The sequence below is a fragment of the Dreissena polymorpha genome, chromosome 7, assembly GCF_020536995.1.
Source record: "Dreissena polymorpha isolate Duluth1 chromosome 7, UMN_Dpol_1.0, whole genome shotgun sequence".
NCBI lineage: Eukaryota > Metazoa > Mollusca > Bivalvia > Myida > Dreissenidae > Dreissena > Dreissena polymorpha.
Genome location: NC_068361.1, coordinates 41,707,928 through 41,735,479, shown reverse-complemented (window position 1 = coordinate 41,735,479; position 27,552 = coordinate 41,707,928). Strand labels below are relative to the sequence as shown.

Below are 27,552 nucleotides of genomic sequence, written 5' to 3'. Positions count from 1 at the left end.
TACACGTTCCAAAGACATTTTATTACACACAAAGACTTCATTAACAATTTACATGTAAATGGTTACTAATTCCTTACCAAAATCATATTGTTAAAATTTCATTATGAAATTTCTGAAGAAATATTCTAAACTTGATACATGAAATTATTTTTAAATTATTTTTCCCAAAATAATTAAACTAAAAGCTCATGTAATACTATCTGAATATAAGGTCTTCAATAAAGTAAACAAATCATAAAAAACCCATATATTATTACAAAACTTGTAACATGATATTAACTTGGTGTAAATTACATGATCAATAAACCAGTAGACGATAAAATATACATTATTCAGGTTGCTATCAATTAAATTAACCTCCAATGAACAAATTAAAAATATAAGTACTTAGTAACCAGATAATAGACAGCTAAATGTATAGAATAATTGGTAAACAGTAAAAAAAAAACAGCACTATAATACCTGGTAAACAGTGAATAAAGAAATCTGAAATATTTAGTAAACTGCAACAGCATTAAAATAGTTGGTTTACAGTCAATAAGCAGTTTTAAAATGCAATTCATTGCAATTAAAATATCTTAACATACAAATTATTAACACTTGTATACTAAATTCAAGTTAAAATAATATGGTTAAAAATTAAAATATACACACTTATAATCTGCGTTCATGCATTCATCCCAATCATAAATGGACACTTTTTTTACACATAATGTCATACACATCTTCCTACTATAGGCAAAGCGTGTTCTACAGTTCATATATAACTATTAATTCATACACACATTCCGAATCAGTGTTTATAACTCATTTCTAAACAACTTCTCAATGTTAGCACAAAATATATAAGTGTTCATGTAGTTCTTGTAGTGTCCGAACAAATAATTGTTTTCATCAACAAATATTCAGTATTCTTACTCAATCATTCTTGTTGAAATCAGTTCCCAATCAAAATGTTTATACATACAAACATACTACAATGGCCATTAAAAAAACAAAACCCAGCATCAATTAATGCTTTTCTTAATCTAATTAACATTGTGTATACATTGTACAAAAAGCTAAAATACCAAATTGAAGTCCCAACCCAAAAGGTGTATACAAAAACCACTAAAAGTCCCAATCACAATCGGTATACAAACATCTAGAATAACAACTTAAAAGTCACAGTAACGATGTGTGTACACAAATGCTAGATTTCAAACTTAAAGTTTAAATAAAATGTGTATACAAAAGCTAGAATAAAAACTTTAAGTGACAATCACAATGTGTATACAAAAACAAGTATACCAGTGTAACATTATAATCACTCCATTTTAAGTTCAATTATATTGCATTGTAAAGACATATATTTCTATATGGGTTATGCTAAAAAAAATTTATTATTCAAATCGCAGTGTATTCAACATTTCCAAAACAAAAGAATGGATTGTATTATAATGGCAAGGAATCAAATCAGGTCTAATATGGCCTATTAAAAGATGTTGCAAAAATGTGTAAATCAAGTATATTTTATAAATGTTATTGTAAATTCATAAAGCCTTCAAAACAAGAATTAACATTATTCAATGTTTGGTTACATCGAGTATCAAACATAACAATAAAAAATAATAACTTTCTAACAACAATCAAATATAACCCTTTAACAATGTGTGGTACGTCATTAAAAGTTATTGGGAAACTACATAATTCATGCAGCTTGCCAAAACAAAAACTTAATAAAATCACATTTAATAAACACCACAAAATTCATCTGATTAACTCAATTCAAGACATGAAAATTAAACTCTGTTATACCCACTGCAAAGTAATGAAAAAGAAGAAATGTGTTTGTCAGAAACACTATTTCCCCGTCTGGTGCTTTGATTTATTTTAATTTTTTATCATTTGGCAGGTTGAGATAATTATCTCACTTTAAAGCTTATTACTTCCCTTGGATTTGTTTTTTTTACCTTTGACCTTGAAGGGTGACCTTGACCTTTCGCCACGCAAAATGTGCATCTCCACGAGATACACAGGCATGCCAAATATGAAATCGCTATCTTCAATGTTGCAATATGTTTAAGTTGGAGCAAACAAACAAATAAACAAACAAACCAACCAGCCAACCAACAGACAGGGCAAAAACAATATGTCCCCCACTATAGTAGTGCGGGACAAAAAAAAGAAGAGTTTTGAGATGAGAAGCATAATATATATCGGGAATTTACGGAAACATCCTTGCAGCGCAAACAGTCATGAAACTTTTACCTACTTAAAAAAAAACAACAACAAAGTAACATTTCATAATATTGATCCTGGTAATGAAACATAATTTTCAGAGAGGAACCAGACATGAATTTTAGTCGAAAAAATGTAACAGAATTGAACATATTTCATTACAATTCAAATAAAATATCTAAACAAAAGAGAACACTTTGTTGCACCAATAGCCATAGAGATGTACCCTGTAATTACTGACAAGTATGTACATTTGAATACCTAACTTCAAATAACAAGAATTCCACGGAGTCATATGCCCCCAAGCAAGGCTTTGAACTAGTGACCCAAATTTCAATAGGGGTCATCTACTGTCTAAGTCTAATGCACATGGGAAGTATCAAGCTAATCGGTCAATTTGTTGACTTGTTATTGATCAGAAACAATGTTCACACTTATTATGACAGCGACCTTAAGCTTTGACCTAGTGACCTCATTTTCAATACAGGTCATCTACTGTCCAAGGCCAATGCACAAGTGAAGTATCAAGCCAATCGGTCGATTCGTTCATGAGTTATTGATCGGAAACGATTTTCACACTTATTGTGACAGTGACCTTTGACCTTGTGACCAAATTTCAATAGGGGTCATCTACGGTCCAAGGCAAATGCACGGATGAAGTATGAAGCCAATTGGTCAATAAGTTAATGAGTTATTGATTGGAAATGCTTTGAATTCTTATTGTGACAGTGACCTTGACCTTTGACCTAGTGACTCCAATTCAAATAGGGGTCATCTACTGTCCAAGGCCAATGCACATGTGAAGTATCAAGCCAATCGGTCAATTCATTGACGAGTTATTGATTAGAAACAAACTGGTCTACTGACAGACCGACCGACAGACATCCAGTAAAACAAGATACCCACTCTTCTTCAAAGGGGGGCATCAAATGTTGCATTGCAGAAACATCACTTGCAGATCACTTAACTAAGAACTATATTACAAAAAGTGAAAAATGTTCCATACAAAATTTGATGCATTTATATGCCAAAACAGAAACTACATGTTGATAAAATATCATGACAGTAAGATAAAGAATGCTTGCATGCTTAGAGGTTCATACTTTGATCTCAACTATCTTAAGGTGAGGCATACCCTCAACTTTTTTTCATACTGAAAATTATTTATATTCGTTAGCATGACATTTTGTGTTTTTTCAAGAAATGACTTTTTTGTGGACATTTTATCATGGATTTGTGATTATGGAAAAAAAATAGTAATGAGCATTGGTTATGTTTTGACGTTTGTGTGTTAAATTTGTGGATTAGACAACCCATGAAAACAAAAAAAGTTCCACGAATTATGATGGTTTAACAGTATATGTTTCTTTAAGCCCAGGTCTTCGGATGTGAAGCGCTCCCTCTTGATTTGATAGAACTGGAACTGTCCATATCTGACAACAGTTCTTCAAAACAAGGCAACCGATTGTTTTGTTGATCATCAGGTGGGTCTCTCATACTCCCATTTCTAGCAACATCATCTGCTACGGCATCATCTGTGGTAGGTTGATGTACTTCTCCCTCATCTGTAACACCTCCAGTGGACATACCACTTTCATCTGCTTCCTGTCCTGCATGTTGATCCCCTGCTTGGTCCACAACTGTTGGTTTATCATCCATGACTTTTGCTGATTGACTGAACGTCACTACCAAATCGGTCGGTTTCCATCCTTCAGTATACGGAGCCTATGAAAGAAACAGAAGGTATCAAGCAATAAATATTTAAGTTTGAAAATACACCAATAAATAACCAATACAAAGTAAAATATTTACATAGAGTTATTTTTTAAATGTAAATTATATATATATATATATATATATACATTTCAAACAAATAAAGTTTAAATAGTTAATTTCAAATCAAACTGACAATAAAAACTAATAGAAAATCTTCAGAGATAATTGGAATCTCTAATACAATAGATACTTAAGAGTTAAAAACATAATTGCTTCACAGAGAAATCTACATAACACAGCAAGCTTTGACGAAAATTGTCACATTTTTACAGCCTACCATATTCAACAATTGAAAATTTATTAATTGTCAATTTATAAATGAGCCGTGCTCTGTGTAAAGGAGGATAATGCATGTGCGTAAAATGTCATCCCAGATTAGCCTGTGCAGTTTGCACAGGCAAATCAGGTATGACACTTTCCACCTTAACTGGATTTCTGCTCAGAAGAGTTTCTTAAAAAGAAAAGTATCCTAATACTGCATAGGCAAATCTGGGACGACACTTCAAACACAAACATAAAGCCCCTTTTTACAGCGCACAGACCAAATCATGGAAAATACTTTTTAACATGATCTTACCTTGCAAATTGACCTTTCCGTACCATCTTGAGGGTCCAGTCTAGGCTTCTTGAACCTGGCTACAGGCTTCCTTCCCTTAGAAACCGTGTTCACCATTCCATACACTTCGAAGTTGGTGGCGGGCAAGTTTTGAACCGTGCCTTCATGAAGGTCGACCAGTGGTGCAGGCATGCTCTCCCTTGGACAGGATACTCCCATGGTTTCATTCTATGAAAAGAAACATGGTAATGCCATGAACTAAGGTTTCCAACTAATTTTACCAATTTACCTAAATGTAAAACCAAGCAAGGTCTGTATGTAAGCTACTAAGGCATATTTTCACCACTGGGGGAATGAGGCCAGAACCTTCAAGGGGGGGGGGGTTATGCAGTAACTTGACACGGAGGAATATAAGATTTTAGATTTACCTTAAGTAATGGATATTTACTCACTTTAAATATAAATCCTCATTAAAAATAAATGCAGCAGATCGTTTTTTTTGTCAAAAGGATAATTTAATATGCGGGGGAAAAATACAAATATGTGGTCAGTGAGCAATGTGGCAAAATTTTGGCAGCAAAAAATGGAACAAAATATGCAGTGGCTACCTTCACATAACCTTTGAGAGCACCACCACCATCCAAACTCAAAGTTGTTAAGCAAAAGGTTTTTTATTTTTACAATAAGTTGTAAAGTTACAATCACTTTGACTTTAACCCGACTTGCATCAAATGCAGTCCCATGCAAGGTCTGCATGTACACTTAATTACATACAATTACAGTGTGAAACCTACATCCAAACTGATATCATTGAACACAGACCTTGACCCAACTACAATCTATAACTACAATCTCAGGCTAGGTGTCAATGCGTGCTTTCTATAACTACAGGTTCAACAAAAACAACAAACAGAAAAGGACGCCACTGCATAAAGGTTTTGTTGTAATACCTCAAGTGTATCCATGGAAACACTGCCATCTGTCATGTCGTTTCTGAGTGTTTGTTTTTCTGCTTTCCTCTTACATGGCACTTTTTGTATATTGACCTGGAGTTCTGGACAATTACCTGCAAATTCCAAATTTACATGATGAAACATTACGCAATATTATAGTCTGTACATTTGCACCAGAACACTATCAAGTTTAATGCAATTGATCAAGGCATTGTCAGTATTGCTTTCAATATACGAGTCTCCTACTAGTTGGGCGAAAATAAAAAACACGTATCAATAAAAAATGTGCATTACCTTGAAATTACCATTTATCTGCACATGTGAAATATGATTTATTTAGCAAAGCAACATTAAGATATGGGCCGTGCTCTGTGAAAAAGTGGTTTAAAACATGAGCATAAAGTGTCGTCCCAGAATAGCCTGTGCAGTCCGCAGGCTAATTAGGAATGACACTTTCCGGCTTTACTGGAGTTTTGCTAAAAAAATACTTTCTTTGAAAGAAAAATATCATATAAGCGTAAAGTGTTGTCCAGGATTAGCCTGCGGGGACTGCACAGGCTAAACTGGGATGACACTTTACGAACATGCATTTAACTCCCTTTGCACAGAGCAATGTCCATATGTTTTTAACATCTATGAGGTCATAAACTGCTGATTAAAACAGGATACATTATTAGCCCAACATCACTCTTCAAGCGCATTACTTAGTGTTGTTTTTTCCTATGTTTAGAACCTTTACCTGACATTAGACATCTACAACAATTGAGGGGAAGATATAATTCTCTCTTCATTTATTATATGTATAAAGTAAGTTTTATTGTTAAATTATTATTTTTTTCAAGTGAATTCCTTTTTGAGCACTGACAGACAGACAGATGGGTGAACAGAGAATGGGCTTGACAGACAGACAAGAAGCATATATCAAGCTAAATAGGCATTACAAGCTTCATAATCATTGAGATATTACAATACATGAATTAAGCTTTGCTCTGTTTTTAGTACCAGGTGGCAGATCTTTTACCTTGCGTAATCTCTAAATGGCCCTTTATAAGTAGACCAAGTTACCTTAAACAATTCTCAAAACGTTCAACAAAGATATGTACTTTTAAAATTATTTCAGTTGTTTTTTCTGACAGTACTTTTAAAGAAATTCAAGGAACACATTTTGCAAATGGACAGGATGACACATGATGATCATTCCAAACATAGAATAAACCAAAAGAATTGTCAATTAAAACTGGTAGAAGACTTAAGACTTATAAAATATTAAATTAATTCACTTTGTAGAGAATTTACTTGAGTAATTCAGGTTTATTTTTGTATGTGACAGCCTGTGTGACACTTGAACAAACACAAAGACAAGCAAAGAAAAAACATTTATGCGGACAAGCATACCAATATACAATTGAAAACTAAGAAAATCAATTTGTAATAACTATGTGGCCATTTTTTTCTAATTTTTAAATAATAACTTCATTCTCCATACCATTGCTTTGTAAAGCTTCCAAAAACTGTTCTGTTGTCCATCTTTCTTTCGGATCTTTCTTCAACAAATTTTCAAGGGGGTCTTTAATAACTTTAGGGCAATGTTCCGGAATATGCTTGGAAAAGTCGATCAGGCAAATCTGTATTGGATTAAACAACATATTGTCACAAGCAGCACATAAGTTGATCTCCTAAGATTATATAACATTGCTTCCAAATAATTATCAGTCATGAAGCAAAACAAAACAAGATATTGCCAAGCAATGTGGTCCCCTACCGGTGAAACTCTACCTTAGTCAATTTTTTTTTGTTGCCATAGAAACCAGAATTATTGACGTAGGAACAAAGTGAAATGACGTGCATAATCTCCATATTGCCATCTATCCATGTTTCAAGTTTCATGAAAAAATATGAAGAACTTTTAAAGTTATCGCAGGATCCACTATTTTCAGCAATATTTCTAGTCTATTTGTTGCCATAGCCACCGGTATTCTTCACGTAGGAACAAAATGAAATGACGTGCACAATCTCCATATTGCCATCTATCCATGTTTCAAGTTTCATGAAAAAATATGAAGAACTTTCTAAGTTATTGCAGGATCCAGAAAAGTGTGACAGAAAGAGCGCAAACCGTAAGTCCCCTCCGGTTTCACCGGTAGGGGACAAAAACATTATTTAGGAAATCATGTTTGTGACACATTTCTGGTCAGGGGAATAAATCAACTAAAGCAGTATTAAAAAATACCCACGCTTTTAGAAATTATGAAGCAAAATACTTCAGCCTTTGACCTTATTTTTTTACCTTTACTATTGATGGACAATCATGGTTCATAAACAAAACATTATTGTCTGCTCACAAGAAATAACACTCCAAATTTCCTTAACGTTGTAATAAAACATGATAACCATTTTACCTTTGCCATAAAATTGAGGCCTTGACCTTTGATTAAAGTGACATTTGGTCATCGAAAATATTTTTGTTAAGTTATATTTAAACTGGCATTAGAAGTTTTGGTGAATAGCTTGCAATTTCTATAAATCAGCTAAAAGGCGTACACTTGAATTAATAATGCTTCTAGGTAAATCTTGCCTTTATTAAAAGTCAATGAAATAGTCTTACATACTCTTAGATACACCAACTTTAAATCATTTTGTTTCTGTAAGATTGCATAAACTTTAATCCTGAGTAAGATGAATGTTGCATTACCTGATCAAATATTGATTTATATATTGATATGTCCTTTCCAACGCGTCTGAAGACATGCTTCCCAGTAAGCATATACAGTATTGTCAGTCCAGCAGAATACAGGTCCACTTTTTCTGAAGTTATCTTCTCACTTTTGTTCCTGAAATGCATCCACTTATTACAGTAGTATAACAACAGCCTGATAAGAATGGAAACAATATGTTAATTGATGTCAGCTCCAATCTTGTGTTTATCAAAAACTAGAGCTTTGTCACAGACGTGACGAATACCCCCACATGAAGAGCGCATGAAAAGTACTATTAGCTATTATTACAAGTGGATTTTTTTGTAGCCAAATTTCCTTATTTGTAGCCATTGGCTAATTTGGCGAATGGCAGAGTAAGCCCTGACTAAAAATAGGGACCATCATGATGAATGTGTAAAACGCACTCAGTGACCCCTGACCTAGTTTTGAGCCAAGCATGGCCCATGTTCGAACATGGCCTAGAGATCATCTAGATAAAACTTCTGACAATGTTTGGTGAAGAGCACATGATAAGTATGTGCAATAGAGAGCGGACACCATACTGAATGTGTAAAACGCAGTACGTGACCCAGTGACCTCGTTTTTGGCCCGGCATGGCCCATGTTCGAAAATGGTCTCAAGATCATCTATATAAAACTTTTGACCAAGTTTGGTGAAGATCGGAAGTAAACAACTTCAATTAGAGATCAGACGCCATGCTCAATGTTTAAAACGCACTCAGTGAACCCGTGACCTAGTTTTTGACCAGGCAAGGCCCATGTTCGAACTTGGCCTTGAGATCATCCACCTAGATAAAACTTCTGACCAAGTTTAGTGAAGATGGGATGAAAACAACTTGAATTAGAGAGCGGACACTTCAGACAGACGGACAGACAGACAGACAGACAGACAGACAGACAGGGCAGGGCAGGGCAGGGCAGGGCAGGGCAGGGCAGGGCAGGGCAGGGCAGGGCAGGGCAGGGCAGGGCAGGGCAGGGCAGGGCAGGCAGGCAGGCAGGCAGGCAGGCAGGCAGACAGACAGACAGACAGACAGACAGACAGACAGACAGACAGACAGACAGACAGACAGACAGACAGACAGACAGACTGACAGACTGACAGACAGACAGACAGACAGACAAACAAAGTTCACTCCTATATGTATATACCCCCCTAACCTTCATTTGTTGGGGTATAATTAGTCAGTCAACTGTTGTTTTTTTTTTACATGTTTGTGTATGAAGCATTGATTTCACAATTTTCATTGCACACCTTAAAAGGGCCTTGCTGTTTTGTTTTGAAGTTTGTAATTGCATGCTTGAAATTGATATATTTAAACATCGGAACTAAAGATGTCCAGTATAAAATAAGATTAAAATAAAAGAAAGAAAAAAATGTTATCCACGCCTGGGCTTGAACCACTGATCCTTGGAGTAAAAGGCTAACGCCTAAACTAGTCGGCAATCAATGCCACTATTGTAAGCGCCAATCTTTATACTTTATATAGATAAGCAATCCATTTACTGTCACAAAATGTTAGGATATCAACAAAACTATCCAAATTATTCACTTGTTATGCATTTGTAACGCTTTATAATTTTATCAATTTCTAATGATGAATATTTGTAAACGAAACTGTATTTTCAGTACGAGTTTCTGTCATTAGTGTTATTTCACTGAAGGATGTACATAGCTCATTTACTTTTAAAATCTGTGACAAAAAGTTGGAAATTTCTCATTTTAACAAACTGTAAATCAGCCCCTTTATGTGTTTGATTTATATATTTACTTAAATCTAAACAACTGTTGTATCATGCAGTTTCACAATATGGTTATGCATTTAAACATGAGCGACATTATCCTTGAGATTTAGAGGTTTAGTTGGTAAGGATTTAATTTTTGCATCAATCATACAGTCTTTCCCACAAACATAAACATTAAAATCCAATTTGTAAATATATCCATGCTGAGCAGAAAAATGATATAAAATAGGTTTTGGATTGATTTTCTATATTTAACCTTTGACCTTGAATTGTGACCTAAAACTTGGAGATTGGCACTTGATTCTTGCATGTAACTTTGCCTTATCATTATTGTTTCTGCTGCATTGTTTAAAAGTCCTTTCCTGCCAGACAGTTATTTTCTTGGCAAAGCACTTAGGATTGTTTTCTTATATTTGGCAATTTTACTTTAAGTGTGACCTAACTCGGGCTCAATTGGTCATTGTCAGCTCAGGAACTACTTAAAACTACCCCAGATACTCTTAAAGGGATCTTTTCACGCTTTGGTAAATTGACAAAATTGAAAAAAGTTGTTTCAGATTCGCACATTTTCGTTTTAGTTATGATATTTGTAAGGAAACAGTAATACTGAACATTTACCATGGTCTAATATAGCCATTATATGCATCTTTTGACGATTTTAAAACCTAAAAATTATAAAGCGTTGCAACGCGAAACGATTGAATAATTTGGAGAGTTCTGTTTTTGTCGTTAAATTTTGTGAAACTACGAAGATTGCTTATATAACGTATAAAATACGTCATGTATGTGTACTCGGCGGAATAGCTCAGTAGGCTAAAGCGTTTTTACTTCAGGACTCTGGCAGGACTCCAGGGGTCACTGGTTCGAAACCTGCTCCGGGCAATGTTCTTTTCCTTTTTTTAATTTTATTCTTGATTTTTTACTGGAGCTTTTACGATGCAATGTTTACAGTTATCAATATAAAGCATTTAATGAATAAGTTAAAAAATGCCAAAATCTGTGAAAAGGCCCCTTTAAGTATACTACAAAGTAAGAGGGGTACAGAAAATATACTAAAAAAGTACCCTAAGTGTGGCCCTTGTGCCTTTAAGCATATTATCTATACCAATGGTAAATTCCGGTATACTTACAAGTACACATGGTACTTTTAAGTAGTACCTGAGCCGACAATGACCAATTACGCCTAACTTGGATGTACAATCAAAGACATTCACAATCTTTGTCATACACAAAATGGTACTTGAATGTTTGCTATGTAATTGATCAGATTGTCTTACATAATGCAGAGTTTCTCCCACAACAGTTCTGGAGCCATATACTTTGCAAGTTTCTCCACACACAGCTCTGGAGCCATATACTCTGGAGTTAACCCTTTAAAATCATTCCTCTCACTGGCAAGTTTTGCTGACCCAAAGTCGATAATCTTCAGATTTAGGCTGCCATCTTTGTCCTGGTATATGCAGACATTGTTGGCTGTAAAAAGTTTGAACAGCACATTGTAACAATCTCATGAATTGCATGCAACAAGCAAACATTTTCTCTCAGAAGGGTGAGAATGTGAGGATAGTTAATAAAAATTTGCAAATCGATTAATGTAGTTACAATCATGAGAATTGAACTTTGACCTGCATCATGGAAAATGAGTCATATACTATGTGCAGCCAGCGTATCTCCATATCAGCCTGCGCAATCGGGTTGTCTAGTGACAAGACTGCACCAATGCACATGATGGTCTAGATGTCTAGTGACAAGACTGCACCAATGCACATGATGGTCTAGATGTCTAGTGACAAGACTGCACCAATGCACATGATGGTCTAGATGTCTAGTGACAAGACTGCATCAATGCACATACTGGCCTAGAGCTACACTGGCCGCATATTGCAGAACAATCATTGAAGCTTAAGGCGGCTCATTTATTATGATACAGATGTGCACAGGACACATTTCCACATTTATGGTGAACTGTATCTTAAATCCGCATTCTTATACACAAAACAACCAGTAAATTCCTGACTTTAGGACTCGAGCCAAACTATATTACCTCACAAGTGATAGCTAGACTTACGTTTGAGGTCTAAATGCCTAAAGCCATATCTCCCCAATTCCTTTACACCGCTGATAAGCTGCCAACTGAACCTCACAATCATACAGTCATCTAGACGATTACCCTTCATGAAGTCTATCAATGACACTCCTGAAACAGTTTTATTAATTTTTTATTATTTATAAATGATTCATAATATATGAAATACTTTTCAATTTAGTCTCGTTTGCATAGTAATAAACCAACATTTGATGTTCTCTTCCAAAGAAATTAATCATAGTGCCATAAAATTCATTGATAAATTCTTAACGAATAATGTCTAAACTTGGAACTACATGTCTACATTATTGCTTCATTTAACATGTTTTCTTTTGTCTTTAAACATACATGTATTCATGCCAATCACCACAAACGCTATGTGGCTAGGCCGGGAGTCAAACCTGCAATCCTCAGATATTTAGTGCAGCCCTCTGCCAACTGATCTAGGTGGTCCACTTATCCTCTAAGCTATATACAATATGACTGCGCTTCTTACCAGCATTTTCCATAAGGAGGTCCACGTGTGTAAATGTTGCAAGAACTCCATAGATATCCATGATGTTAGGATGTCTGATGTAGCAAGGTATAGTGACCTCATTGTTTAAAAAATTGCATCTTTTTATCTAAAAAAAAGAGTTAAATAGCCTTATTAGAATTGTGTTATTTGGCAGTGTAGTTTGTTATGGTATTAATTCTTAATTTAAATGTAAAAATGATAATGCACACTCTCTTCAAATGTTTATACAAAAATATACACAAAGTTCTGCATGTTTGAATATAAGCTTTGACATTTGATTGAGATGTGTGTTTTGTCTGTGATTAATTCTGAAGTAAATAAGAGGTTTTGCTTGCCCTCAAACTGGTTTTAATTCAAGTTATTGAGCTTAGAACAGTTTTCCTATTTTAAGAAACATTGACCTTAACCCAACTGTTTGAAAATGCATTCCTGAGTTATGCCTCATGCCTACAGACACAATTTTGGAACATTTTCCACATACAAACTCAAGCTATTGTGAGGAAACAGTTTGTGTATTTTTGTAACAGTGACCTTGATCTTGATTCAACTTGCCCCAAATGCAATCCCAAGCATGGTCTTCATGTAAGCAACCTAGACACAATTTTAAGTGATATAGCTACATATAACAAGAGCACCCCATAACGGGTGCCAACTCTCGGCTGCGCTTGCATTTTTTAATAAATGAAAGCTTGTCAGAATATTTTATTTTTTTTAGAGGTCACAGTGACCTTGACCTTTGACCTAGTGACCCAAAAATGGGTATGGCGTGTAGAACTCATTAAGGTGCAGCTACATATGAAGTTTCAAAGTTGTAGGTGGAAGCCCTTTGATTTTAGAGCCAACGTTCATAACATTGACAAAATGTTAAGGTTTTAGCACGACGCGGACAGCGGACGACACGACGAGCTGGCGATGACAATACCTCGGGTTTTCTCCGAAAAACAGCCAAGCTAAAAAGAAGAGTTTTATAGAGTAAGCCATTTGCCTTTTTTTGTTAACAGTGACATTCACCTGGACCTGACATAAACCAAATACAAAATCAAGCTAGATCCCCACACAAACTTGCTGAATCCAACAAAAAAGCTCAGGAGCTCTAAATTTGATGAAACAATTGATAAATAACAAAGTGGGGAAAAAATTAAGAAAATATATTCAAAATAAAAGAAAATCAATATCATTCCAAATGTGTTAATTTTATTTTATAACTTAAACAAGAGCTGTCACCATAGGATGACTTATGCTCCCTATAAACGCTTGATAGAAGTTATGAGCTTTTTTTGAAACCTAAACGCAGATTTCAAAACCTAAACGTGGACCCTAAGTTCAAGGTCAAGGGGTCAAATTTGTGTGCGTATGGAAAGGCCTTGTCCATATACACATGCATACCAAATATGAAGGTTATATCTCAAAGGACATAGAAGTTATGGGCATTTTTCAAAACCAAACGCAGTTTTCAAACCTAAACGCGGACTCTAAGTTCAAGGTCAAGGTCACAGGGGTCAAAATTTGTAGGGGTGTGGAAAGGCCTTGTCCATATACACATGCATGCCAAATATTAAATTGCGATCTGAAGGGACATAGAAGTTATGAGCATTTTTCAAAACCTAAACGCAAATTGTGACGGACGGACTGACAGTCCGATCACTATATGCCCTCCTTCGGGGACAAAAAAAGGTGTACCTTTCAAATCAAGTTTGACCTTCCCTTTCTTTTCCATAACAAAAGCCTCAGGCCTAATATTAACAGGATCTTGAATTAAATCATCTCAAAGAAAAACATACCCTTTTCCTTAGGATGCAAAGGCCATTACAAAGAGTTATGGATGAGACAGTTCCAAATCCACCATTGGTGAAAGGATGATTATTCTGCTCTGCAACACCACAAATCTCCTAAAATATAATAATCAAACACTATAATACGTACATGGCACTAATGAATAATAAATTATACAAGAATGTCTATCCTGACAGTATTTCTGGATCATTATTGCCATATATTACAGAACAACATATAGCTAATAGTAGCTAATAGTACATCAGGCCCGTACCCAGGCCATGGGCCCAGGGGCCCGGGCCCCCCCCAGCTGGCTGTCGAACTATGATTCTTTTTTTAATAATCGGCCCACTGCAATTTTTTCTCTCGTGCAAGGGCCCACAGTACACTTTCCCTCAAAACAAAAGAGCAGCTATGTTTTATTGTCCCTGATAAACAAGGGGATTAACGCTCGCCAATCGAGATAAGCCTCTAGGCAACGTTTTCTTATCGCCTCGTACACACATCCCCGATCAGTCCCCCATTGTGATCATGAATGCTTCATCTATCGATGGTTGATGTAACATGTATTTTGATAAGTGAAGCGAATGGAAGCAACTGCTACAGGAGGTCGTAGACTATGGTCTGATAATTGCCGACTCAAGTTTTTTTTCCTTCTTTGAGAAGGCCCTAGACGTTTTTTTTGCCTTCTAAAAGTTTAATTGTTTTTTTTAAACCTTTTATTGGGAATATGTAAGTCCCAATATATACTTTTTGCATTGAGAATAGGGCCCAGAATTTGAACCGGAACAAAAACACTGACAAAGGTATTAAAACTAAGTATTTATAATTTTTGAAAGGAAATCACTGAAAAAGACTACGATGAGATAGTTAACATAATTGTTTAAAAGAAAAACAGATTCATAAATTTGCCGAGCAACAGATAAGAATTTGGCAGAATTCAGTATTTAAAATAATTGAGTACAGAGAATTGAGTAACATCAACCTATTAATGGCTTATTGGTAAAAAAATGAAAATTGAAACAACAAATCGATCTCATTATATAAGTTAAACTGATCCAGTGTAGAAAATATTGTATAATTAAATTATCTCTTTCCTTGAATTTGTTTGAAAACAGTAAAATATGTTAAATTGATTATTTAAGACTTTCATTATTTCCCCAAAAATTAGGCATTTCGCACAATTTTTTTCCCTAAAAAATGGCAAGGTCTTTCCCAAAAAATCAGATTTAAAAAAACTGTGATGTTATTGATTTGTGAAAAAAATGGTGGAAGCAATACGAGAGTTGATGTGGATAATCGTCAGTTTAAACCTGTAAGATTCGGAAATCTAAAGCTTTTAATATTGATGTGAATTCACACCAATGTTTAAAGCTTAAGACTTCCGAAATGTGCTGATTTACTTGTTATATTCCATTAATTTATATCACAAAATACGTTTTTATAAGCATTAAAATTCACCTTGCAAAGTGCCAAATTAAAAAAAGTATATATATATATATATATATATATATATATATATATATATATATATATATATATATATATATATATATATATATTTATATATATAGGGAGGGGGGACCCCTCACAAACCCTCCCCGGTAGGGCCCCCCCCAGTAAAAAAATCGGCCCTGGTACATGTTCACCTGTATATTGATATAGACATGATGGTTTCATTATTCCCAAATATAACAGAACAATTTATAGCTAATAGTAGCTAAAAGTATAATTATGTTCACCTGTATATTGATATTTTCATCATGGTTTCATTATTCCCATATATTACCGAACAAATTATAGCTAATAGTAGTTAATAGTAAAAGTTCACCTGTATATTGATATAAACATCATGGTTTCATTATTCCTAAATATTACAGAACAATATATAGCTAATAGTAAATGTTCACCTGTATAGACATCATGGTTTCATTATACCTATATATTACTGAACAATATATAGCTAATAGTAGCTAATAGTATAATTATGTTCACCGGTATATTGATATTTTCATCATAGTTTCATTATTCCCATATATTACAGAACAATATATAGCTAATAGTAGCTAATAGTATAATTATGTTCACCAGTATATTGATATTTTCATCATGGTTTCAATATTCCCATATATTTAAATACAGAACAATATATAGCTAAACGTAGCTAATAGTATAATTATGTTCACCGGTATATTGATATTTTCATCATGGTTTCATTATTTACATATATTACAGAACAATATATAGCTAATAGTTGCTTTTAGCATATTTTCACCTGTATATTTTTATAGACATCATGGTTAGTTATAACTCCTGTTGTCTTTGACAGTGGAGGGGGTGATGCATGTAACTGGGCAGCAAAATCTGCACACATTTTCTTCGTGCCATAAACTATGGAGCTGAAAACAAAACAAAGGCACTTAGTTATTAATCTTGCACATATACCTTACATTTGTGAAATATATAAACATTATGTTATGTTTGAATATTTGCCAATATTTTATTCTAGACCTAGTTTTTCATATATTTAATAAATATGTATAATAACAAGGGCTGTTTGTAAAACATGCATGCCCCCCATCTGGGCTGTCAGTTGTAGTGGCAGCCATTGTGTGAATACGTTTTTTGGCACTTGACCTTTATCCTAGTGACCTGAAAATCAATAGGGGTCATCTGCGAGTCATGATCAATGTACCTATGAAGTTTCATGATCCTAGGCATAAGCGTTCTTGAGTTATCATCCGGAAACCATTTTACTGTGTCAAGTCACTGTGACCTTGACCTTTGACCTAGTGACCTGAAAGTCAATAGGGGTCATCTGCGAGTCATGATCAATGTACCTATGAAGTTTCATGATCCTAGGCGTAAGCGTTCTTGAGTTATCATCCGGAAACCATTTTTCTAAGTTGAGTCACCGTGACCTTGACCTAGTGACCTGAAAATCAATAGGGGTCATCTACGAGTCATGATCAATGTACCTATGAAATTTCATGATCCTAGGCATAAGCGTTCTTGAGTTATCATCCGGAAACCATTTTACTGTTTCGGGTCACCATGACCTTGACCTTTGACCTAGTGACCTGAAAATCAATAGGGGTCATCTGCCAGTCATGATCAATGTACCTATGAAGTTTCATGATCCTAGGCATAAGCGTTCTTGAGTTATCATCCGGAAACCATTTTAATATTTTGGGTCACCGTGACCTTGACCTTTGACCTTGTGACCTCAAAATCAAGAGGGGTCATCTACGAGTCATGATCAATGTACCTATGATCCCAGGCCTAAGCGTTCTTGAGTTATCATCTGGAAACCATCTGGTGGACGGACAGACATACGGACGGACGTACGGACGGACCGACATGTGCAAAACAATATACCCCCTCTTCTTCGAAGGGGGGCATAAATATATTGAAGAAATAAGAGGGCCATGATTGCCCTTAAGTGCTCTCCTGAATTAACGGACACAAATTGTTGAAGACTTTACCAGGTGATCTAGTTTTTTACCTTACTTTCCCCAAATTTTAAGAGTGAATCTTACATGTGGCATATAGATTGGCTACAAGCTTGACCAATGATTTGACCTTCCAAACTAGTTTTTGGACACATGTGACCTAGATTTGAACTCAGCCTAGAAAATGTCAAGATAAACATTCTGACCAAGTTTCATCAAGAACGAGTCATAAATGTTTTTTCTAGAGTGGTTACAAGGTTTTTCAAAGATTTGACCATGTGATTTAGTTTTGCATGTGACCCAGATCATAACTTGGCCGTGGTATGGTCAGAATAAACAAAATTGACAAATTTTCACCAAGAATGAGTCATAAATGTGGCTTCTATATTGGTAACAAGGTTTTTCTAAGATTTGACTTCATGACCTAGTTTTTGGATGCATTTGACCCAGATTAAAACGCAGCTTAGATCTTGTCCAGATAAAATAAAAATTCTGACCAAGTTTGATCCAGATTCTATGATAAATGTGGTAAAACCCAATATGTTGATGACACACGCCACAAGCTTAAAAAGAAGGACACAGCACAACGCCGGACGCCAGACATCGGGTGATCAAAATAACTCACCTTGAGCATAAATCAGGTGAGCATAAAAAATAACAACAATTTGTACAGAAATGAAATCTCAAGGGCATAAGCCAAGCAAACACAGGTATTTTGTTCACTTGAAAATATTGAAAATGTGTATAAGATCAGGAATATTTTCTTATTGTTGCAGGGTATTCAAGTGTGCTCTGCATTTATATTCTTAATTCTTTTCATAATGATTTATCCACTTATCCAATTACTGTATTAAAGTTAGTCTAAGTGGATGAAAGAAGTTTGAATGGATAACAAGTGAACTGCTTTTACATGTAATCCATGTTTTTTACAATGATCTCAAGTAACATAATGTAATAATTTTTTTATTAAGTTTCTAGTCAGAATGTATGTAGATTTTTGAGTGTTGAGTACCTACTTGTCATCATTAACCGTTAGATATAAGAGAAACTTACTGATTGAGTAATACGAGGTTCTCGCCATAGGAAGCAAATTGACTAAAACAAAACAAAACAAACTATGGCATATATATCCGCTGTATACACTATGACAATGAAGTATAAATTAGTCAAAATAAAATAAAAAATTAGTTTTGTGTTCGATTTTTGTATAAGATATGAACATTCATTGAACACTTAATTATATCAATTATGAAAGAATGAAAACTGTAAAATGTTTTAATACTGAGTACAACAAATATTCAAATAGTTGCAACAATTATTTAAACAAAGATTTCAGTTTCTAAGATGTTTAGATTAACCCATTTATGCCTAGTGTCTAGAAAAAAGGCCTTGGCAAATAGTGTAGACCCAGATGAGATGCCGCATGATGCGGCGTCTCATCTAGATCTGCACTGTTTGCTTAAAGGAATTTCTTTAAGAAATATTCTAAATATAGAAATAAATATACTAGATGTCCCTAATTTTGGAAATAAATTGATCCAATTTAGAAGGATGGGAGAGTCCACTAGGCATAAATGGGTTAAATTGGACCCTATATAAATTGCTGTTTTTAAATCTCACCTTTGTTTGACATTTTCTCCATACAGATGTTTAGGCCTTATGTTGCCTCCAGGCAAAAAAAGATCATCATGATAAAAACCCTTTTCAAAAGACAGAACTCTGTTTGCTTGTTTTACTGGTCTCAAATCAGAAAGCGGGGAGACTGCGGGCTGTAAATATAGGGATAAAAAATTATTTTACATAATAATGTTGAGAACATATTTTCTTAAACGGTTCATAGCTTGTACCATGGGAGAACAATTTACCCGTCAGACAGTTCCGACTTAAAGGGAGTGAAAAACCTCTTCCAGCTTGGAGGTTATATTTCAATATTATGTAGGGTAAGGGACAGACACAAGTTTTGGAGTTTTCCACAAATTGATGCTAGTGTTTTAAGTTGGCTATTTCTCATGAATGTTTAATTAATTTTGACACGACGTTTAACTTGGTTTGAGTTGCTGTATTCAAACTACAAATTCTAAAGTTGTAAGAAATTGTACTACATCTGAGTGTTCAATTGTATCTGAATGTTATTCTTATCTTAATGTGATGTGAATTCTTGAAGAATTAAATAAAGCCAATACTGGTATAATATAGACTGACATTATACACATGTTTAAAACAATATGGAATGTTTGCGAATCATACCAGGTAACTGTCACATTGCACCAGAAGTCTTGGATTCATCATAGATACTGATGTTTTAGGAGAACAGATTGATTGTTTATTTTTCTCGCAGCAACTCAAGTCTGGCAAGAGTCCTTCCGCCAATGGTTCATTCTCTTTTGCACCGTTGATGTTGACAAAGGGGTCCATTTCACTCACAGGTGCCATGACTTTAGCTGTAAAAACAAAATCAATTAAAACAGTTCAATATATCAATGTCAACATATTTCAAAAGGAAAGTATAATTATAATAATAATAATAATAATAATAATAATAATAATAATAATAATAATAATAATAATAATGTTGAATTTCATACTTAGAACATTGCAGCCTTAGAGAAATATTAAAACATGTTAAAATAAATAATGTAAAGTGGATAACTTGTTTACATTATTGGAATGATATTGATTTCCTTTTATTTTGAATATCTTATTCACTAAACAAGAGGACTTGAAAGGCTCAAAGTCACTCACCTGAGATAACAAGATATTATTGGGACAAATCTTCTGACGAAGTTTCATGAAGATCGGAAAATAAATTTGACCTCTAGAGTGTTAACAAGGTTTTACTATAGCCATGTAAAGAAAAATGCTCCGCAACCAAAACCATTTTCTAAGTCATCCAAGATATCAATGGGACAAATCTTCTGACCAAGTTTCATGATGATCGGAAAATAAATGTGACCTCTAGAGTGTTAACAAGGTTTTACTATAGCCATAATAAGGAAAATGCCCTGCCCCCGTGGTTACCATGTTTTTCAACAAATCGGCATCATTTTTTAACTCGTCCAAGATTTTATCAGGATGAATCTTCTGACTGAGTTTCATGAAGATCGGACTATAAATGTGGCCTCTAGAGTGTTAACAAGGTTTTACTATAGCCATATAAGGAAAAATGCCCCGCCCCCTGGCGGCCATGTTTTTCAACCAACCGGCATCATTTTCGAACTGGTCCAAGATATTACCGGTATTGGGATGAATCTTCTGACCAAGTTTCATGAAGATTGGACAATAAATGTGGCCTCTAGAGTGTTAACAAGTTTTTACAATAGCCATATATAGCCATATTAGGAAAAATGCCCGGCCCCTTGGCAGCCATGTTTTTAAAGCAAATGTAACCATTTTCGAACTCATCCAAGATATCATTGAGACCAATCTTCTAACCAAATGTGCCCTCTAGAGAGTTAACAAGGCAACTGTTGACGTTGCACAACGCACAATGGACGACGGACAACGGACAAAAGGCGATCACAAAAGCTCACCACGAGCATGTTGTGCTAAGGTGAGCTAAAAAAGCATGGGGTGATTAACAACGTGATTTTTCTTATATATTTTTTAAATTAAAATCTCAAGGTCGTAGATATATATAAGTCAAGTGATGATTGGATGAAAAATAAATCATCCATCCTGAATAAATCCCCTTTTTGCATATTTTTTACAAACAAATGGCAAAAACTCTTGTTTAGGGTGTGATCCTCTTGAAATTTCACTTCACTAATAATCTTATGCTCACAGACATGCTGCAGAAGACTGATAAAGTTTGGCCGAAAGTCCCTATCCTGGCAATAACGGTGATTCTGATTTGCTGAAAGTCCCTATCCTGGCAATAACAGTGATTCTGATTGCTGAAAGTCCCTATCCTGGCAATAACAGTGAATCTGATTTGCTGAAAGTCCCTTTCCTGGCAATAACGATGATTCTGATTGGCTGAAAGTCCCTATCCTGGCAATAACAGTGATTCTAGTCCAGTCTTGTTAAATTTCACTTCTCTTTTACTCTCAAGGTTATTGAAAAACTATTAAAGACTGTTGAAGCTTGGATTAAAAGAAGCCTCTACCGTCTTAATTTTCATATGCAAACTATGCAAGATTAGTGCATATCATAAGTTTCTATCCTGAGTAATTATAATGTCAATGTTATATATTAATCTTAAGTAACAAAGGACATTAACTCAAGCGTGTATACATGTACCATGCACTTTTGGCCCATTTTTGACTAACTATATATAATCTGTGAAAGTTTAACTTTTGAAAAACATAAGATGTATTTAATGTAATATTTATTGAATAAAGGACTCAACATTGACAGAAGTCTGACTGCCTGCAACAAATATTGGGTTCAACTAGCTAGCTCAAAAAGTAAAATTTATCTCTCAATATCAATAGTGGTTATTTAAAAATGGATAAATGTGCTCAATTCCCTTTGTAAAGTAGTTGTTTAACTTGTTGTCTTCTTAGATAGCTCTGATTTTGTTTATGTTGCATTGAGTAACAGAGAATATATTATAATGCATATATTTTGTTATTGTTTTGTTATTGGAAGTGCATTTTATTCATGTATTGGTTTTAAACTAAGGTTATTCATATAACAGGAACCCGTTCATTGATATAAATTATCCAAATATTGTCAGATCCCAAAAACAACATATACACTATATATATCAGCGATTTTTTTTGCCAATTTTGGGAAAGTACCGGTACCAGCCCAATTTGGGAAAAATTTGCTCGAAAAACCCTGAAATGGGGAAAGTTCATGTTGTAGTGCTTCATATTGGGAGATTGGTGTATTAGATTTTTTGCTCCCAAATACTTAACAAGAGTTCCGCGGTCGGAGATGACCGCATTGAAGCCGGATTTTTGATTTAAATGACAGGAAAGTACCTTTCGTGTTTTTGTCAATGCAATACTTAAATTACTGAAATATTGTTCAAAGGTCAAAATGAAGACTCTAGGTCTAAGCATACCAAAGTATTAACAACTTTAACATATTTACATCCAAGGTCACAGTGACCTCGACCTTCAAATGAATGACCTTGAAATGACCAGTGGTCATCTAAGTGTGCTTGCAAACCTTTACGTCAAGTTTGAGCTTCTAGGTCCAAGCATACCAAAGTTACAACAATTTTAACATTTTAACATTTAAGTTCACAGTGACCTTGACCTTCAAATGAATGACATTGAAATGAATGACCTTGAAATGACCAGTGGTCATCTAAGTGTGCTTGCAAACCTTTACGTCAAGTTTGAGATTCTAGGTCCAAGCATACCAAAGTTATAACAATTTTAACATTTTAACATTGAAGGTCACAGTGACCTTGACCTTCAAATGAATGACATTGAAATGAGCAGTGGTGATCTTCTAGTACTGGCCAACCTTTATGTCAAGTTTGAAGACTCTAGGTACAAGCATACCAAAGTTATAACATGGAATAAGAACTTTAACATTTTTACCTACCAAAGTTATAAGAACTTTAACATTTTTACATTCAAGGTCACAGTGACCTTGACCTTAGAATGAACTAGAAATGGCGCGGCAGAGGCCGACGCGTATCCCCACGCCGCATGTTTGACCCAAGGGCGCCCCAGGGTTGATCATGGGGCCATGCATAGTTGAGATTGACTGTATTGTCATAAGAGAAGTTCAGTATCAATTAGAAGTGAATGGGTGTAAAAATAAAGAAGTTATAGTAAAAGGCAATTTTGGGAGGGTGTGGCCTATGTGGGCGGGGTGCCCCAGGGTTGGTAATGGGGCCATGCATAGTTGAGATTGACCGTATTGTCATAAGAGAGGTTCAGTATCAATTTGAAGTGAATCAGTGTATTAATGAAGAAATTATAGTAAAAGGCAATTTTGGGCGGGTGTGGTCTATGTGGGCGTGGCGCCCCAGGGTTGGCAACGGGGCCATGCATAGTTGAGTTTGACCGTTTTGTCATAAGAGAGGTTCAGTATCAATTTGAAGTGAATCAGTGTAGAAATGAAGAAGTTAATGTAAAATAACCTAAATTTTTTTTATAGTAAATGGATTTTTTTGGTGGGTGTGGCCTATGTGGGCGGGCGCCCCAGGGTTGGGATTGGGGCCATGCATAGTTGAGATTGACCCTAATGTCATAACAAAAGTTCAGTATCAATTTGAAGTGAATCCGTGTAGAAATGAAAAAATTATAGTAAATGGAAATTTTTGGTGGGTGTGGCCTATGTGGGCGGGGCGCCCCAGGGTTGGGAATGGGGCCATGCATGGTTGAGATTGACCGTATTGTCATAGGTGAGGTCCAGTATCAATTTGAAGTGAATCGGTGTAGAAATAAAGAAGTAAATGTAAAATAACCTAAAAAAATGAGTGATAATTACTGACGCGGCCCCACCCCAACCCCTATAACTTTTGACCCAGGGGTCAGATCAAAATTCCAAATAGTGCACCGTCGCACATATGCTCATAGCTACCATGTGTGTAAATTTCAAGGTTCTAGTGCTTTTAGTGTAGGAGGAGATAGTGGCCAGGACGGACGGACAGACGGACGGACAGACGGACGGACGGACGGACGGCGGAGATCACCACAATATCCCCACCTTTTTTTCAAAAAGCGTGGGGATAATGACCTTGAAATGACCAGTGGTCATCTAAGTGTGCTTGCAAACCTTCATGTCAAGTTTGAAGACTCTATGTCCAAGCATACCAAAGTTATAACAATTTTAACATTTTAACATTTAAGGTCACAGTGACCTTGACCTTCAAATGAATGACATTGAAATGACCAGTGGTCATCTTCTAGTACTGGCCAATCTTTATTTCAAGTTTGAAGACTCTAGGTACAAGCATACCAAAGTTATAACATGAAATAAGAACTTTAACATTTTTACATTCAAGGTCACAGTGACCTTGACCTTCAAATGAATGACCTTGAAATGTCCAGTGGTTACTTACTAGTTCTGGCCAACCTTCATGTCAAGTTTCAAGACTCTAGGTCCAAGCATACCAAAGTTATAACAACTTTAACATTTTAACATTCAAGGTCAGAGTGACCTTTACCTTCAAATGAATGACCTTGAAATGTCCAGTGGTTACTTACTAGTTCTGGCCAACCTTCATGTCAAGTTTCAAGACTCTAGGTCCAAGCATACCAAAGTTATAACAACTTTAACATTTTTATATTGAAGGTCACAGTGACCTTCACCTTCAAATGAATGACCTTGAAATGACCAGTGGTCATCTGTTAATCCTGGCCAACCTTCATGTCAAGTTTGAAGACTCTAGGTCCAAGCATACCAAAGTTATACCATGAAATAAGAACTTTAACATTTTCGAGCACGCCGCCACCCCGCCTGCCCGCCCGCCCCCCCGCCCGCCCGCCCGCCCCCCCCGCCCGCCCGACAACATCAATCTATAAGCCGAGATTTTTTCGAAAAAAATCCGGCTAAAAATTGATAACTTAATGTTGTCAAGTTGTCAATATTATATTTACTTAGGTTCAAACCATAGAGCTGCTGAGGTAAACTAACTATTTTTTTTTTAAATATATAATTTTTTGGCAACCTTCTATCGGGCATTTTTTTTGGATAGCAATTGAGAAATTTGTAAAAATAATTAATTGGGAAAGTGCCTTTTTTACTAAAGAACTACTTTATAAAGAAGGCAAAAAATAGCTGTATATTCAAACAAGTGCAATTATGCTCCTGATAGACAAAAATAAATAAAATATTGTTTCATTTATAGATTATTATTAATCAAAATTGATGCAATAATAAAGTTGAAATGATTTTTATGATAAGCTTGAAAATGTGTGTATAACTAACATACATATTGCTTAAAATACAACATTCTAAAGCATGAATTGCCCAGTGGTAGCACATAAGAGAGTTTATAATTGCCCCTTAAAGAGAAATGTTCGCAGATTTTGGCATGCATTGAAGTTTTTCATTAAATGCTAAATATTGATATATGTAAACATTGGATCTAAATAGCTCAAGTAAAAAACAAGAATAAAATTAAAGAAAGAAAAAAAAGTAACCCTTAACAGGGTTCAAACCAATGACACTCAATGGAGTAAAAGTCTAATGCTTAGACCACTAGGCCATCCGTGCTCATAGAGAATATGATGTATTTTAAACTATCTATATGCAATCCTCGTGGTGTCACAAAATATAACGACAAAAACAGAACTCTCCAATTTATTCAATCGTTTCACATTGCAGCGCTTTATAATTTCAGGTGTTTAAAGCGTCAAAAGATGCATATAATGGATATTTTAGAGCATGGTAAAATTTAATGTTCAGTTTTACTGTCACCTCACAAATATCATAACTATGATACAAATTTGCCAATCAAAACGTTAAAAGGCCCCTTTAAGGACCTAAGTTTCAATCCAAGAAAGGCAATCAATTTCATTTATCTTCTTTTCTCAATATTGTAATTATTTTAGATTAGGTATTTAAATATCAAAGTTTTGTTAGTAAAAATAGTTGATATTTTACAGTACTCACTCTTCAGACTTTTCACCTCTGTGTCTTCATCCAGGTTTGCCATGGTGACCTGAGATGAAATTTATTAAAATAAAAGAAATTGATAAAAAAAAGTGTTAAAGCTGTAAGGACAAATAAGACTACAATACTATACAAAGATTTTGAACCATAAGCATTTAGTGTACCTTCAATGCTGAAACGCAATAAAATGTTGACTCACTGCACTTTTAAACTAGATAAGTCCAGCTCTCATAAAGCAGAGAAATGAGAAGCAGGAAGTTATTTAAACCTTCAAACTAAAATGAATCACATTACTGAGTATTGGTTACTAAACTTGTTATGAATCTCACCATCATGACATTAAAGCTAAGCAATAGCCTTATTGTGAAAATTTACAGCACACATTTTCTGAAGAACAACTTCAAATCGTGTCTGATTTTTTAGATGGTCGCTTAGCGGCCGTCTAAGGTGGTTAGTCTAAAATTCAGGTCGATACGCCTAAGCTACTAGGAGCCCAATACCCGCTTACTAAGTATGCGTATCCGCGCGAGAATGAGTTGTATAATTTATGCAAGAGGTTTGAGTTCTCCAATTATATTCATTCACAAATGGAAACATGATATAAATATCGTGTTAAATGCAATAGTTTTGAACGGTGCTTTTATAGAAAAGAATCAATAAACAATGATCGTATTGTACGTGTCGCGGAGGAGATTGTTTATGAATGAATAAAATAGTCCACTTTCTGCAGCGTCTTCATGACGTAGTATTTTTGCTCAGTCCATTCATAATATGAGGCTATTAATAGATGCGCCTGTCGATAAACAATGGAAAGTCCACGGGCGATAACAACGCAATAGGTTACGCTCTAACATACACCTCAATGACGTAGTACAGGTCATAAATTGAGGCTATTAATAGATTCGGGAAAAAGTTAACGCTTATTTATATTCTCAATTTATAAAACGTTGAACATAAGTTCAACAATAACTTCAGCCATACGATAGACAAAAAGAAAACAAGGGCTGTTTGTAAAACATGCATGCCCCCCATATGGGCTGTCCGTTGTAGTGGCAGCCATTGTGTAAATACGATTTTTGTCACTGTGACCTTGACCTTTGACCTAGTGACCTGAAAATCAATAGGGGTCATCTGCGAGTCACGATCAATGTACCTATGAAGTGTCATGATCCTAGGCAAACGCGTTCTTGAGTTATCATCCGAAAATCATTTTACTATTTCATGTCACCGTGAC

At 35.1% G+C, this 27,552-nt stretch overlaps 1 protein-coding gene across 1 annotated transcript; it reads right to left on the bottom strand.

Moving 5' to 3' along the window:
• LOC127837119 (uncharacterized) lies at positions 1–26,455 on the bottom strand. The gene is made up of 14 exons (XM_052363952.1): positions 26,319–26,455; positions 20,040–20,233; positions 19,413–19,561; positions 18,846–18,887; positions 16,616–16,739; positions 14,349–14,456; positions 12,547–12,673; positions 12,033–12,161; positions 11,242–11,437; positions 8,198–8,336; positions 6,992–7,130; positions 5,503–5,618; positions 4,574–4,780; positions 1–3,945 (listed from the first exon to the last, which is right to left on the bottom strand). Exons 1-14 carry the CDS (start codon positions 26,359–26,361, stop codon positions 3,589–3,591), a joined length of 2,070 nt encoding a protein of 689 aa, XP_052219912.1. The 5' UTR covers positions 26,362–26,455; the 3' UTR covers positions 1–3,588.
• Positions 26,456–27,552: the final 1,097 nt, after the last annotated feature.